At 41.6% G+C, this 16505-nt stretch overlaps 1 protein-coding gene across 2 annotated transcripts in view; it reads right to left on the bottom strand.

Annotated features, from left to right (window-relative positions):
* Positions 1-858: 858 nt before the first annotated feature.
* The window catches only part of Hsd17b12 (hydroxysteroid 17-beta dehydrogenase 12), a 162082-nt gene continuing 146435 nt past the window's right edge, over positions 859-16505 (bottom strand). For both annotated transcript variants that reach the window (XM_029554007.1, XM_008848933.2), the window contains 4 exons: positions 15726-15807; positions 13943-14008; positions 2048-2197; positions 859-1824 (listed from right to left, as the gene is read on the bottom strand). In XM_029554007.1, the coding sequence (XP_029409867.1) occupies positions 1720-1824; positions 2048-2197; positions 13943-14008; positions 15726-15807 (403 nt within the window). In that variant the 3' untranslated portion in view covers positions 859-1719. The remainder of the gene's footprint in view (positions 1825-2047; positions 2198-13942; positions 14009-15725; positions 15808-16505) is intronic.

The raw sequence follows: 16505 nt of genomic DNA, 5'->3' as shown, positions 1-16505 counted from the left end.
TTTATTCTTTTTGAACTCAGAGCTTACCCAGCATGCACCACAGTGTAAAGCTGCCAATATAAAGCAACCTTTTTGACTCTACAAAATATACTTCACCATAATGACTTTGAGTATATGTTTTGTTTTCAGTGAAATTTTTCCTTTTAAAGGCACCTGAAAATTCCATTTTCACATCATCACCTCCCTCCTTGAGTGTTAAACACAAGACAACACTTGCCATACGGAAGCAGTCAAAGACAGAACAGAGAAGTTCTGGAGCAGCCAAAGGATTTCCCAGGGGGAATCACTGCTACTTTCTATCTGGGTTATGGGAAACGCTGTCAACCTCATGGTGTACTGTTCCTGTTACCATCCTTCCCCATCTGCCTGGAACTCACTATGTAGACCAGGCTGGCCTTGAACTCACAGAGATCCGCATGCCTCTGCCTCCCAAGTGCTGGGACTAAAAGAGTGCACCACTGTGCCCAGCTCAATGGCTATCCTTTATTCTGAGGCTATGTGCTCCTGTGCGCTTTGGGTGCTAAAATATTTTTTCTCTTACAAATGATTTTGAGAACAGAGGGTAAATTTTTTTTTGTTTTTTTTTTGGGGGGGGTGGGGTGGGGAGGCTGTTTCCTTAGCTGGTAAAACTAACAGTCTGAAACATTTAAACACTGCAACTGAATTTTTTTTCTTTACAAATTTGGTGCTTCAAACTAGGGAGCACAGTCTATGTACACGCTGACCTTCCATCCTGCATATCCAGTACTGAATTCTTCCTTGGTGACATCCCTATGCAGACTATGATGCCAGTAACAGTCAACTTTAACTTATTTAATTCAGTGTAAATAGGGCTTTAGTTTCAATCACCAAAAAATATTTTTTCTTTCCACACCAGTTACATCATCTTTTATTAAATCCAGATATATGTGCTCTGATGGGGCACCAACTTAAAAACAACAATACCATTTCCACAATGCCCCTGCTATTCTATGAGTCTGTTGTTATGGGTGAGTGGTGTTAGTACAGCGTAGATACAAAGAAGGCCGGGGGTCCACGCATGCTGCTTTCCTGGACCCCAGTGGTCCCATAGGAAGTTACCAGTCTCAAGTGTATGCTTTGGCCCATTTACATTTACAATTCAATCTTGCCATACAGCTTTCAGTAGTTACATACATTTAAACAGAGAAGACGTGTTACAAGAAAGAGTTCAGTGGACTCAGGTCAGAAATAATTTCATATTTCAAAATTTCATGTCATTAGCTACTTTTGAGAATAGTTCCACATACATACACCAACTGGAACTTGTAGAAAACCTTACAGAAATTTATGTAAACTGTGTAGTGTCTAACTACAAGCAAGTCAGTTAAGCCCCATTCCCTCTAAGTGTTAAACAAAACAGTAGCTGGTCATTACATTTTATAGTGTAATGACTATAAAATGACTGGCATTTTGGACCAGATGGGCTCTATATCTGTCCCTGTCATTCTGTGACTTGCTGTAATCATATTCCTTTCTGTCAAGGGGTACTGGTAATATGGGCCTACATCCATCTGATACAGGCATTTACATTAAACTATTCCTGGCTGTATTAGAATCCCTAAAAGCAGTTTCTGTTTTCTTCCCAATTATGATGCCAATTCGGCCATGTTAGTTACTCAAAGGACAGTACAGACTCTGGAGACTGGGGGAGCCTGTGCTGAGGGCATCTGGCCAAGTAGCTTGGCGAGTTTGCAGTACTTAGTTCTTCTTGGTTTTCTTCAGATAGCGACTCCGCACGGACTTGTTGAAACCCATGGTGATTTTAAAATAGATACAACGAGGCAGGATTGAGCTTATTGAGCCCTAAGGAAAAAAAAAAAAATGGGAGAAATATAAGTAAAGCCTATAATTGGGCTAAACCGAAGTCTACCAGCTATTTATGTTTTCCTGGACTGTTATTTATATACATTTCAAAGCTCTTAAATATACAGTTTGAAGTAAAATATACATGTATTGATGCTAATAGATCATGCAGAAAGAAATCCCCAAACCCAAAACACTGGTTAGGAATTGGAAATCTACATACCATGAGAGCATGGATCACGTATCCGGTGGTTCGGGACTGCAAGCCTACTGTTTTAATTGCAGACTTCACAAACATCTGTGCAGAGGGCTTGTCCAAAGTTGGTTTTTGGATTTTAGCAAGTTTGGTAGCTACAAAGTATGGCAGAACGCTCTAGAAAGACACCCCCCAAAACATGCCAGTGATTAGGAAGGCCACCAGCTCAGAACAGACAGTGATGCCTGATTGACTACAGAGACATTCTGTTGAAATCCCGAGTGCATATATTTAAGAGGGGGTGGGGTTGGTGTGGGAGGGACACAAAACTATCTAGAGCCAACTTGACAGAACACATGCTAGCAAAATGGACTGTAATAGCTGATCTATTAGTAAAACAGAAAAGGAGGCCAGGAAAACATGAAAACTAAGAAGAAGCAAACCTTTCTGGAAAGGAAGGCAGTGGACAGAGATCAAGAAAGCAGAGACTCAGGTCAGGATGCCCTTCCTACCTTGGCCACATGGAACTCTGCTGTGGGGCCAAGTGTGAGGTTTCTGACAGTCTTCTAAGGGGATAATGATAATTTGCTCAGTAATTTCTGGTTAATTAGGCTTGTTCTATCAGCTTTAGGCCTTCTAAAATAAGCATTTTGCTTCTTAGCTTTTGATTACCACTTCTTTCTTTTCTAACCACTCTATGTCTCAGGTTTTGTAAACTGCTACGGTTAAGACAGAAATACCCCCTTTTTATCCCTCCTGTTTTTGGAAGAGAAGGTGTAATAACAGGGAAATAGCCTGGGTAACTAGAAGTCACTTGACAGGACAGGTGTGGGGTGGCGGATCTCAACATGATCTTGCACATTTCACAAATGCTAAGCTCTCTGTTGCTAACAGGAGCTACATTACAGTTGTGATTCAAAAGAGCATGAGGAAATGCTGGAGTCAGATGAAAGAGGTTTGTTCTGTGATCCAAAATACCTTAGACATACAGTAGCTCACCAAAGAGTGAATGTGATCTGTTCATCTCAAGTGTGAAAGCAAAGGTGATGTATTACAATCTACTTCTATTAAAGAAAAGAACCCGTTCAACACATGGCTGAAATGAAAAGTGCCCACATTACCAATAAAGCTGAACTATTCCCATACACCATACTCTGAGTTTCTTTCCTGCTGTGATATGGAAGAACAGTTCCACATCTCTTTGGGTTTTTGTGCATATGTCCATTTTTATGAATCAAGGAATATAGCTCACCATCCTTAGTAAATAAGCTGAAACTTTAGCTCCCCTGTTAAGAGTCAAACCCCAAAGGCCTGACTACTGTCATTCTCTATCTCTCTCATCCATGTAGCTTAAACCCAGATGAAGTAAACTTACTCTAGAGCATTTCAACATCTGGGTCAGTTTTGATTATGTAACTTCTGACTCTGAGAATTTCTTTACTAGAATTATTATTATACATTTATCCCTTACTTAGTGAGCAAAAATGTCAAAAAGTCTTTAGTTTTCAGGTCTCATAGTATCAGAGGATACTATGCAAGCCACTAAGGGAGAAAACTAATCAATGTTCCCACCCAGCTGTAAAGCCTAATAACCATAACAATGATCAGCACAGCAAACTAACAAACAGTGCAGTAGTGGCACTTTTATCTTCGATGTATCAACAGCTATCTAATTGGACTTAAGGTCCACTCAGTGGGAGGGACCTCATGTGTGGTATTGTGAACACAGGCAAACAGACACGGATGGAGGTCATAGATCCTAGAGGAAAACCTATACTGGTCACATCCCTAGACAAACATGATTTCTTACTGTATGCTAATATCTATTCTCATATTTACCGACAAGTATACCTCTCGCCATTCATCAAAGAAGCTTTCTTTTGCAACAGAGACATAGTTCCTCACTGGTCACTCAGAGAATAAGCGTCTATGAGATGCCAAGCCCTAAGCGACATGTCTACAATGAAACCGCTACACTTAAGGTTCACAGAACACAGAAGAACAGGGGACAGAGAGAATATTAATGCATCTCTCAACTCTCACCAGTGAAGCGTCCTCATGCAACAGATGGTTAACACAGAAAGCCACAACTGGCCACAATGTAGAGAATAAGAGACTTCAGAGTATATGTCCCTGCATAGGACTCCTATATCAAACATCTGTTATCTAGGGCTCAGGGACTACTGCAGAAGAGGGAGCAGAAAGAGCCAAGGGTGGTGAATGACCACAAGGAAACAGTTTTCCAGGTGGCCAGGAACTTACTCATATGAACCTACAGCGATGGTGACAGCATGCACAAGACCCATGCAAACTCAAACCAGACAAAAAGCCAGCATAGAACTGGGGAAATGGGTAAGCGCCCCAACCTTAGCTGAGGAACTATTGGCAACTGATCACTGCTTGGTGAGGAAGAGTTGGGTCTTCTTTAAGGGAGTGATGCTAGATAGGTTGACCAGGTTCCAGTGGACGGACTCAACACTGAGGGACTTTTGGGGACATAAACTTTACTTGATAGGCCTTAACATATATGACAGAGTACATAAAAACCATCAGGGGGTGCTATGGGGCCTTGATCTAGATGGAGAAGGGGTGTAAATATGATCAAGATGTACTGTATGAAATGCATGAAAATTCAATAAAATTTTTTAAAAACTCTTCAAAGTCCATTTTATTACTATGAAAACACAGCCTGGGGAAATTTTAAGATGGATACAGAGTATGAATGTAGGGCTCTGTGGTTAAGTCAAGTTTGTTCACTAAGTAAGTAGCCAAGCAAGGCAGAATGTACACACATGCTCTGATTGCAATAACGAAGGTACATAGCAAACCTTTGCCTACCTTTGTGCCTTGGGCTTACTGGTTATGAAAAAGTGAACAGTTAAAAGACCTTCCCACAGATTACCTGTGAACAACCTGAACCTCTTGAAATAGTCTAGTTATTAGACCTTTCATTTGCATCATAATGCTATGCCCCTTTCTTCATCCATCCTCCCTCCTTCCCGGAATATGTACCTGGCATAAACTGAACTATTTTGATCTTGCAGAAGAAGTAAGTTGCACTGCCTGACTGAACCACTTGATGGTGCCACAAGTTAACTCATCATTTCACTTTTGTTAGTCTAGGACTGGAGTCTTGGCAAGTGGCTAGCTCTGGGGGGTGGAGAAAGAGGTGCATATTCAGGAATCCCTAGTCAAGTTATATTTTCCCAACTAAGAAACAGAAATTCTAATCTGGAAAGTTTGTTTACTTCCACCCTGAATATAAAGTCAAGGTGGCTGATGCAGCCTACTATAGAATGGGAAGGGTTCAGAGATGAAACTGACTTTGAGCTATGCCCTAAAGGAAAAAGGAAAAATAAGGGAACAATAGTGGTAGAGAAAAGGCAGTATCAAAAGAGGCAGTGTTAGCAGGGAGCTGTTAAGTCATTCATTACTGTTCAAAAGAAAACTAAATCTGATCCCTGGGTCGTGTGAAGTTCTAAAACATGAGCTCATGAAGACAGTTTCAACCCACCACTATATTTTTAGTGTCAGAATAGTTCCCTGCACACAGTAGGGCAGCAGGCAAGTATCTACTGAATGAAATGGCAGAATAACACTTCACATGGAGAGCACTGAACAGCCTCGGAGCTCTTTCCACCACACTCATCCAGAGGATCCAGTGGACCCAAACGTGGGGAATGAGCCAGTATTTTAGATATTCTGAAGCCTGAGTAAGATCACCCACCTCAACATCGGCAAACCGCAGACCTAGCTATGAAGTGGTTAGAATGAAATATACTAGGTTATGGGAAAATATCTTTTATATCAAAGTCATCAAGGTAATAAGTAAATGCCCAAGAAACAATAATTAATCCATTCTCTGCCTACTCAGGAGAGCGTTATGGGTAACAGGTCAGTATCCACACCTTTAGAGGAGATATTTTGAGCATAATAAAGCCACTTAAGAACAACAAGTTACTGTTACAAATTTTGACAGCCCAGAAACAACTTGACCTTGACAGCTACAGATGTGGGCAAGTATCCTGGTCTCCAAATTTAGAGTGCCAAACTGGAAATGATTTGTTAGGCCATGAAGGAAAAGCTGAAAATGCTGTGTCCCTGATCAGCCTACTCAAAAAAAAAAAAGCCCTGGAGACAATAATTTGGTATGGTTTTATCCCCCCCTCACTCCCTGGAGTAGATACTTAGGAATCCAGTCTTCATAAAGCAGTTGAGGGGATCTTGGTTGGGGACAGCAAAGGCATACCTGGACACAGAGCAGTGGGAAGGATGCCTGAGGCCACAGGGCAGATGGCCAAGAGTCAAACAATGAATCTTGGAACTTCACAAGGTAGAGCCAACTGTGAACTAAATACGCCTTCTCAAATTTAGAAATGACTAGAACCTTTCATAATAATGCTCTGGGAAAAATGTGGATCTAGGATAGCAGGCTCTGGTCTTTTGAACAATATGGGATTCTATACGACAGAAAATCTGTGTTTTCTGAGTACTAAGTTCAGTGTAGCTGGCATACCTGCTTTCTTTTTATTTCTGGTGTGTAGTGTGGTATGCTGTGTGTGATATATGTGCTTGTTAGAGTAGACATGCGTGTGCCAGAGACGTCTTTCTGAGCTCTCTCTCCACTTGTTTTTTTTCTGAGACAGAGTCTCTCACTGAACCTCAAACGCACTGATTTGGCTAGAGTGGCTGGCCAATGGGCTTCAGGAATCTACTTGTAACTCCCTTCTTCCCCACTCCCCGCCAGTGCTCAAGTTATAAATACACACCACCATGCCTGGCTTTTTACCTAAGTTCTGGGGATCTGAACTCAGATCTCATGCTTTGCTGACTGAGTCACCTCTCCAGCCTGTGCATTCTTAAGGCAGAGTTTGGGGTTCCTAAGAGTTTGGGGAAATGTCCTGATGACTGCTGATCATACAAATGACCTATATCCAAACACAAGGAATTTGTGTATTAATAGTCAAGGAATCACAAGAAAACTCGAAGCCATGCAAAAAAATGCTTTTTAACAAAATTTATTTCCTGAGTATGTCCTAGAAAGATGTTCAGACACTGAAATATAGTCACACACAAAAAACAGAATTCCTAACTTTACAGAGGGATACAGATAAAGGGCACTGGTGGGGGAGGCTGTTTCTGCAATTGGGTTCAAGAAAGGTCTCTCAGATAAGGACACATATAAGCAATGACTTGAAAGAAAGGAAGTTTGCCAAAAGGATATCTGAGTACAAAGTCTTAGACTGAGGACAGCAACCAAAGGTGGAAATCACAGTGCAATACTATGGGTCATAAAATTAATGGTTTTACTCTGGAGGAGCTATTAGAATTTTAAGCAGAAGAGAGAAATGACTGGACTTTGCTTTATCAACTCTGGCTACTGTGAGCAGACAATGGGGCCCATCAGTACAGTGGTAGGGAGGCCAGACATGGAGATCTGTATATGGTCCAGGGTAAGATACAATGGACCTGAAAGTCAAGAGGTGGCAGTGAGGTCATGAGGACTAGCCAGATTGAACAAGCTTCTAGACAGATGAGTCAGCAGAATCACCTGATGGACTGAATTTGGGATGAGACAAAGAGGTAGTGGGTTAATTGGGGAGAAAGACCAGCATTGGTTGAAATCAGACCAACTTGGACTCTACTTACTGGTTACATGCCCTGATCCAAATCCTTAATCCCTGTGTGTGGGGTGGTGGTGGTGGTGGTGGTGGTGGTGATGCTGGTCTATGGCACTGCTGTACTATGACGAGGATCAAATACAGGTGAAGTGTGGGCCCTGAACTCTAGCATGCACTAGCAATTACCTTCTTTTTTCTAGTATTTGTATGTTCAGAAGCTACTTGGAAAGAGGAGCCTGGCTCAATCTTTATACCCTGCAAGAGGTGCAGGAACACCATTTTCCAGAGAACTCTTCTGGACATCTTATCTTTGCAGACCTTGTGGTGAAATATTATTGGAAAAGATCAAGAAAAAAGACATCACTGGCAAAAATGGAGATGCACCTGGTTGGAGTCCTTTTTTTTGGTATCCAAACAGGGCTACCAAACAGGGCTCTGAAGTAATTTCTCAGAGTTGATACAGTTGACCAGATATGAATATTTCCAGTGAGAATCTTATATTGCTTTATAGTTCTATCTGGACTCCATTTGCACTGAAGACACACTCCATTACTTCCTTTTACTGTCACTGGCAATTAACAAGAAAAATGGATGATGACTTATGCTTTCAATCCTGGTAGCCATTTCTCAGTATTTAGCTTTCTGGCTCTTTGAAGCCCAATTGATCTATATGATTACTATAGGCAATAACATTTTAATAAAACATGGGAGTAATGTTTTTCATAAAACAAAAACAAAAACAAAAAAAAACTTGGAAGTTTATTTTTTCATTTTAATTTGTCCCATTTGTTTTCTAAATCTCACAGATGAAACCAGTCCCTTCTGATTAAAACCCACATTTTTATGAATTAAAAAAGCTACCCTCTCTCATCACAAAGAACAAAGCCCTGGAAGGTAGCAGCTTCATGGAACCCACAAGATTTCTTCAGGATGTCAGGTTGAGATTTAAATGGTGTGTTCTTTTATAATCTCTTGCTAAGAATGAGAAAAGCCCCTTCCACTTTGGAGCAGATGAAACCCTCAATGCCCCTTCTAGGCTCACATGGTCCCTTCCTGCTTCCTCTCCTGTAAAGGGTCAGGCAAGGTAAACCCTAGGGGGCAGTTTCAGTTGGCAAATGATTTCCTCATCGACAACATTTCCAGGACCATTTTCCCAGGTGCATGCTGTAGATAACACCTTCAGAAGAACCAGGGACTATGATCCACAGCCTTGGAGTTATGCAAGTGTGGTATAGTAAATTCCTTACATTTCTCCACATGCTGGCACACGGCCCTCCTCTAGTTTCTACAGTATTGGCTCTGTAGGAAATCATTTTATTCCTCTTTGTTTACCTGTCTGCTGTCTGTCCTTGCTAAAGGTGTATGTGACCATAGTAAGTACTCTGGCTGTCCCTTTTTTGCTATTATAGCCCTAACTGCCACATCAAAAGGTTCTCTCTACAGAATTCCTGACTGCAGAAATATGAAGCAACACACCGACCTCTGGTTTGGGGATCACTGATGGAATAGTATGCTTAAGTATCTGTCTTCTCTCTCTTGTGTCTCAAGGACAGGGACTGTGGGTCTTATTTGTTACCTCACTATCTGGTGTCTATGGCCATACCACCCTGAATGCACTTGATCTCACCTGATCAAAGAAGCTAAGGAGGGTTGGGCTTGGTTAATACTTGGATGGGAGACCACACTACCTGGCTCAGGACCTGGCAAATAGCAGATAATCACTGACTGATTTTTTTTTTCTTCAGGATTTTTATATATGTGACATCATTCATCCTACATGCCTTCAGAAGGGGAAATCAAGGCATATGGCAATAGAGCAACTTCGTTTAGGAGAGATGACCACCGTGTGCTGATAGCAGAACTCAAATCTTGGAGTCTGCTGACTCCAAGCTCTGGGTCTTTTCCTCACTGTCCTTAAGTACACAAGTGATAAATGGTGTTAGCAGAAAACTAGACTGGCCTGAGGGAGCTCAATGTCACCAAGCTTTCACCATGACTTAGGGCTTTGAAATGACTGATATCCAGGCAGGGACTTCCTAATCTCTTCATAAGGCAGGTTTGTGAACATGATGGGATGCTAAATTTAAGGTCAATTAAAGAAGCAGGATATTTGCACGTTTTAAAGAGTCTCCCCATTGATGGCTTATTAGTGCAAGGAAAACAAGGTTGAAGGTAGAAATCAACACTACCAATGACAGACAGGCAGACAGATATCGTCTGCCATGTGATAGCCTAAGAAGGACACAGCAGTATATTTGTAGTGTTTGGACTAGAAAAACACAACCTGAATCTAACTGTGAGGAAGCATCAAATAAGCTCCAGGTGAAAGACACTCAAGTGAGAAGAGTGGAGAGGAGTGTTGTGTGCTTTGAAAATGTCAGAGTCATGAAAAGGGGGTGGCATAGTCCAGATTGAAGGAAACCCAAGAAACAGAAGGACTGAATACTTAATCCTAGACTGAATGCTTTACTGGAGAATAAGAGGTCATGAAAAATGGCTAGGGACATGGCTCAGTGCTAGAGTACTTGCCTACCAACTGGGACGCTCCATTTTCAAGCCCCAGCACCAGCAAACCAACCAAACCCAAACAAAATTATAAAGAAGATTATAGAACTAGGTATGGTGATTATGTCTCTAATCCCATCATTCCAGAGGGAGAGGCAGGAGGACTGAGCTCAAGGCCATCTTGGGCTAACATAGTTAAGACCTTGTTTTAAAAACTAAAATAAAGAATAAATAAATAAACAAATAAATGGGTCAAAAATTGAGGACAGATACTTAGATAAAAATATTACGTCAACATGAAATGTAAGTTGTTAACTCTATGTGGTGGTTTGAATAAGAATGTCCCCCAGAGGCTCCAAGTATTTCGATGTTTTGTTCCCAGTTGGTGGTAGTTTTGGGAGGCTTTAGGAGGTGTGACCATGCTGAAGAACGCACGTCACTGGGGATGGGTTTTGGAAGCTCTTAAGCCTTGCTGGATTTTCAGCTGCTCTCTGCTTCCTGTGCCTGCTTGAAGATGTGATCACTCTGCTTTCTGCTTTGGCCACCTCCAGCCGCCATGCCTTCCCTGCCATATAGACTCTCCCCTGGAACCACAAGCTCAAATAAACTCTTCCTTTTATACGCTCCCTTGGTCATGGTGTTTTATCACAGCAACAGAAAAGTAACTATATACTCTACCATGCTTATAAAAGAATATCCTTATTTTTCAGAAATGTGCACTCATGATTTGGCGCTAAGGACCACAACATAGACAACTTACTTTCTCATGGCAGCAGATGGAGTGAAATGAGAACAAAAAGTGAATCTGGGCAAAGTGCAGGAGGGTGAGCTTTCTCTGTCCTGTTTTTATCCTATGCCTTTTCTGTAGATTTGAAGATATTTACAAATAAAAAAGATTCAACAAAGAAACCAAGAGAGCTATAGAAGTTTTGTAGAATGTGAGTTCCAGAGGTCTAGAATTCAGTCTTCGTCCTGGCTATTTTACACTTGCTCAGCCTTTATCATTAGTCACTGCAGGTAGACATGAGGAACCTGGGATGAGGGCCCACTAGCCAGTCAGCTTAGATTGTGTGTGTGTGATTTTTGCTCTTTGAACGATTTCAGCGTAAGTCACACCCCCAAGAGACCTCTAGAAGTGAGAAAGTAGCTTATCCCAACCCAGACTTAAGAACAATCTGATGTACAGTCAGTCCATGGAGCCAGGCCTAAAAAAAGCCTATCCTTCCATGGATCAGAACATCCTGAAACTGCAACACAGCCTCAGTCTAGAAGCCACACAGTAGTGTCAGGCAAAAGGAAGGTCTCAGGGTAGCATGAATGCCATGTGCCATTAGCAAAGCTGGGGCAAACAAGACACAAGCTCTTTTCAGGAACACACTGCGAGCTGGGTGTAGTGAGCACGCCTTTAATCCCAGCACTCAAGGAAGCAGAGGCAGGTGGATTTCTGTGAGTTTGAGGCCAGCCTGGTATACATAGTGAGTTCCAGGCCAGTCAGAGCTACATAGTAAGACCCTGTCTCAAAAACAACAACAACAAACCAGTGTGGTGAGCAGCCCAGGCAAAAGACAGTGAGCAGCAGAGCAGAGTGTAAGACACAGGAAAGCAGAAGAGAAATTCCAATGGTCTGAGCTAAGGATTCCCAGTGCAGATGATGTCCTAAAGATGGCCTGGGGCTCCAAGGCTCAGGGCAAAGGGGACTGTGAGGAACTGTGCAAAAAAGAGGGGTGGGAGAGGCCATGGAGGAACAGGAATGGTACTTCAGAGGGCAGAGCATGCACAGGACAACACAAGGTGTGCTCTGGGCTGAACACAGGAGAGGCAAGAAAAATGAAGACCTTGTGGGATCTGAACTGAACTCTGAAACCTTGTGCAGGGGCGGAGGGGGCACGTTAGTGAACATTTCTAGTCCCCAAGATCCAGAGATGGAAAGCACCAGCAAAGAAAAACCAGTTAAGCTTTCACTCTGAGTCTCATCAGGCCAGATTACTTCTTCTGCCTTTCATCAGAATTAATACGAAGCTCTCCTTCTGCTCTACTTCAGCGTTCTGGTATTTGTTCACATAAGACAGCTACACTTTTCTTCGTGAGCGTGACTTTTTTTTTTTTTTAACCAAATTCATTCTAAATTTAGATCTCAAATGAATTCTTTGGAACAAAGACAATGACGGATGAAATTACATAATTTAAAATTCATTAATAGGGAAAAATACAAGTTTATCAAAGTAAAATATTTCACAGGGCAAATACTAATGTGCTTTTGTAGTAGTTTTTAGTCACATTCGATTAATAATTGACAGAATCTGGAGAAAAAAAATTTTGAGGGAAATAGGCTGTGAAAATGAGGAGACAGCCTTATCTACTAACAGAATCGCTTTCTGTGTTCACATGGCCTAAAACTACTTCAGGCTGTCAAACACTGGCAGCTTCAGGTTCCAGCCTACAGGTTATTCACCTACAGCCTTTAGAGCTCCTGCCTAGTCTCAGTGGCTGTTTAAAAATGACTGAATTAATAGATGAATATGATAGACTCACCAAAGAGAGAATGGTGCAGTACTGCATGGCATGGGATGCCTTGATTCCCACCAGATACTGGCTTTCTAGTCACCAAAATCCAACCTACCCAGCAGATTCTTGTTACCAGAATAATGATGGTATCAATAAGGAAAAGGGGACAGCTGTAGTTCAGCATAAAATTTAGGATTCTAGAAAACCCTGTCCTCCCCAGTGTGCCCTATAAACACAAACCACACACCACTAAGTGGTTATGGAAAGCGGATACCTCTTGAGAAGAAAGCTCAGGAAAGGGCTTAGAGGAATCAGGCTGTTGCTGGACCCTGCGATGAGGGAACATTTACTGTACCCTTCCTCTGTTACTACCCTCACTCACTCTTGGTGGGTGACTTAGCTCCATTGAGTACAAAAAAGTCTAGGAGCCACAGCTAGATAACTCTTGGGCCCATCTTGATTACCTACATATATAAAGGATGGAGTGGAACTAAGCAGCCTAGTGCCTCTGGTTCCCTAATTTCCTAAGCACAGAAGGATCCAGTGTTCAATGGTGCTCTGTAGGCCTGGAGCATGTAGCCCAGTGGCCAGGGACAAAGGCTAATGCCAAACAGACCTGGATTTGAGTCCTGGATCAGCACAGGCAAGTGGGTTAACCTTTCAATTTCCACATTATGCAAAGTGAAGTGAGCCTAAGATAACATGCTAAGTGAGCTGATGACCAAAGCCCCAATACTGCATGATCCTCTTCATAGGATGGACTAAGAATAGATAAATTCAGAGAAACAGAAATAGAATGGTGGATGCCAGGAGCTGGGAGAGAGAGAAATGGGGAGCTAGTGTCTAATGGGTACAATTTCAATTTTGGAAGATGAAAGCTCTGGAAAAGAAAGGCAGCAATGATTGTACAACATGTGAATACACTAATGTTACTGAACTGCATGCTTACAGATGTTTAAAAGGTTAAGTTTTAAAGTATGTACTCTCTACCACAATTTTAAAGAGATATAATCTGATTCTCTCAAATATCTGTAAGAACTTAACAATAATTATGCTTCAACTATTTATACTGAATTTGGTTCTACTTTAGGTATCCTATTTAAAAATTCTAGGGGCTAGTTTTTAAAATCTGGACTGAGTGCACAGGGGAAAGAAGCCATGTCTTTAATGGCCTGCTAACGTCACAGCCACTTACCAAGGAATGAGATTTTCTTTCGTTGCCAAGACAGCAACGGTTGCTGTGGAAACCACACAAAAACAGGGATACTTAACTGAAACAAACTCCACTTACCTGCACAAAGATGCCCTTGCTCTTGTACTCCTCATGCAGGCACTGAGAGAAGAAATCTACAAAAGCCTGGGAGGGTGGTAGGAGTGAGAAGAAAACACGGGTATTACATCAGTCTGCCTGAGGTGTAGCCATAGAAACAAAATATATAAATTAATCATTTAACACTAACATTTCTAATCATTTCTTTTATTTCGAATGCAGAAGCAACATCATAAAATATCTCAAAACCTTAAGAGGCTTTTCTGCCACTAAATGGTATTACCTCACTAAATACAATACACCAAATTTTGGCTTAATTAGAAAAAAGGTTTATTTTTCCCCCAGAAAATTAGTTTCCAATAAAGAAAATTTCCCCCATTATATAACAAAGGATTTATTTCTACTTTCTACTGGCCACTCCAGCAGAAACTGTGAATGCTGTTCGGTTCTGTTTTGCTGCTATGAAAAGAATAGGCAGCATCCCTCTGGGTGCTATGGGATGGCATGATTTGAGAGGTAAAGGTGAGAGCCCATTTCTGATAATGCAACTGTAAATCTATCTATAAACTGTAACCTACCATTTCTCAAGGGCAGACTTATTATCAGACTTGAAATGCAAGTGTTGATGATGACTCTATAAAGGTCCCAATTAGCAATAGTCATGGAGAAGACACAGGATACAAATGTTCAACATTCATCACTAACACATGATATCATTTAAACACGCCAACAGTATGTTCCAGAAGTGGAGAAAGCAGGCAGAATTCAGGGGCACAGGGGCTATGCAAAGGTTTTTCAGAAGGCATCAATGACTGAGTTCACAAGAGAAAAAGAAGCAGGTATTTTGCTCATTCCTTCTCTGACATACTAAAAGTCCTCATTACATATTATAATTTGCTTATTTTTCCCTAAAAGTTTATTTAATTTCAACAACTAAATGGCCATTTTTCCCCCTTCAGAAATGTATTCCATGCTTCAGTGAGATATCTTAAGATGATGCCACTGACCTGCAGGCAGGTGGATTTGCATTCTAAATGGATTATCCCAGCAGTAATGCAGGGAAGTGAATGGAAGTGCTGTATGAAATCATGACATCGTTTTTTATTTGTATGTGTGTGTTGTATGCAGCACATGTGCATGTGGGTGCCTATGGAGGCCAGAAGAGGGAGCTACAGTTACAGGTGACTGTGAGTTGCCCAACATGGGTGCTGGGAACTGAACTCGGGCCCCCTAGAAGAACAGCAAGTGTTCTTAGCTAATGAACCATCTCTCCAGCCCTAAATCATGCCATTTTATAGAGTTCTGGAAAATCTTTGCCACACTCTAGAAATGACAGTATCTATGAACTCTGGATAATGTGGCAAAATATTCACATTCTCACTGCTCTATTTTGTGTCTGCCAAACACATTTGTGGAGCTAATGGGTGCTTCCATGCTGTGGGTAGCCTATGCCTCATGTTACCAACTCTCCAACCTTACTATCAGGTTCTAATCAATGGGTAAACTGGCTTAGGCTAGGTCTCTATGGAAACCAGAAGTATCCCTGTTAAAATCAGCAACCCGAGGGGATAAAAAACATCAGTGGCTGTGAGAGCACTCCCATACCTGACTTGTGAGCCTGTACCCATCACTGCATCTCTAGCTGTGGCCATCCAGAAACTCATGTAGGCTAGCTTCCTTTCCTTCTTAGCCCACTGGAAAACTACCAAGCACAGAATTTCAAGAACATTAAATCTAGTTAATTGCTCAGATTAAAATTCACCCCTAGTCTTATGCTGATATAATTTACTGCAATGCTGTTCACCTTGGTTGCAGAGTAGATGGTCAACAGTGGAACTGGGAGCATGCCACTGGCAGAGGAGATGTTGAGAATGACCCCTTTAGATCTAAAATTAAAACACACCAGTAAACAGAATGAAATTATATACACTTTTGGCTTGTGAATTATAGATCAAGACACACAGAAAAAGGTAACAGAGCAGCTGCTTGAACACCTTTCTCCCTGCCTTTCACAAGTGTGTGGTATGTCTGATCAGTGAATGAAGCATAATTCAATGAATTTAAAATAGCTCTTCATTTTGATGAGCTCATGTCCCAGCCTTAGCAATGCAGAGCATGACTGGACCAGCTCAACAGTCTCCTCTACTTGATCTCTACTCTCTGGGGTCGAATGTGGCCACAGCATCAGGAATTCTCATATGGTGGGGATGCAGTGCAGGGATAACTCACTTGCCTAGCATGTGCAACGCACTGAGGTCGGTCAGTGCCAGCACAGTAAAAGTAAGCAACCAACCACGCAGATATTCTTATATTCTCCCTATGGACCTTTAGCCTGTGTGTATTCTGGCATATCATCAACTACATCCCTGCAGTATTCAAACCATTCATACAGAAACATATTTTCCTCTCAACAAAGCCCTGAGCTTCGAGACTTCAAAGCCCACTTTTTCTCTCTCATAAAAAAGTACTTAATAAACTACAAAGACATACCTAGCAAGCACACAGAAGTATGGAATCATGTTTTTAGAAATACCAACTCATCCTATCAAATCCATGCCTCTCAAAGGTGCTCTTTTCTATTGGT

This window comes from Nannospalax galili, unplaced genomic scaffold, assembly GCF_000622305.1.
Source record: "Nannospalax galili isolate Female #2095 unplaced genomic scaffold, S.galili_v1.0 scaffold784, whole genome shotgun sequence".
In the NCBI taxonomy this organism is placed as follows: Eukaryota; Metazoa; Chordata; class Mammalia; order Rodentia; family Spalacidae; genus Nannospalax; species Nannospalax galili.
Note: the sequence above shows the minus strand (reverse complement) of the source record. Positions and strands in the feature narration are given on the sequence as shown.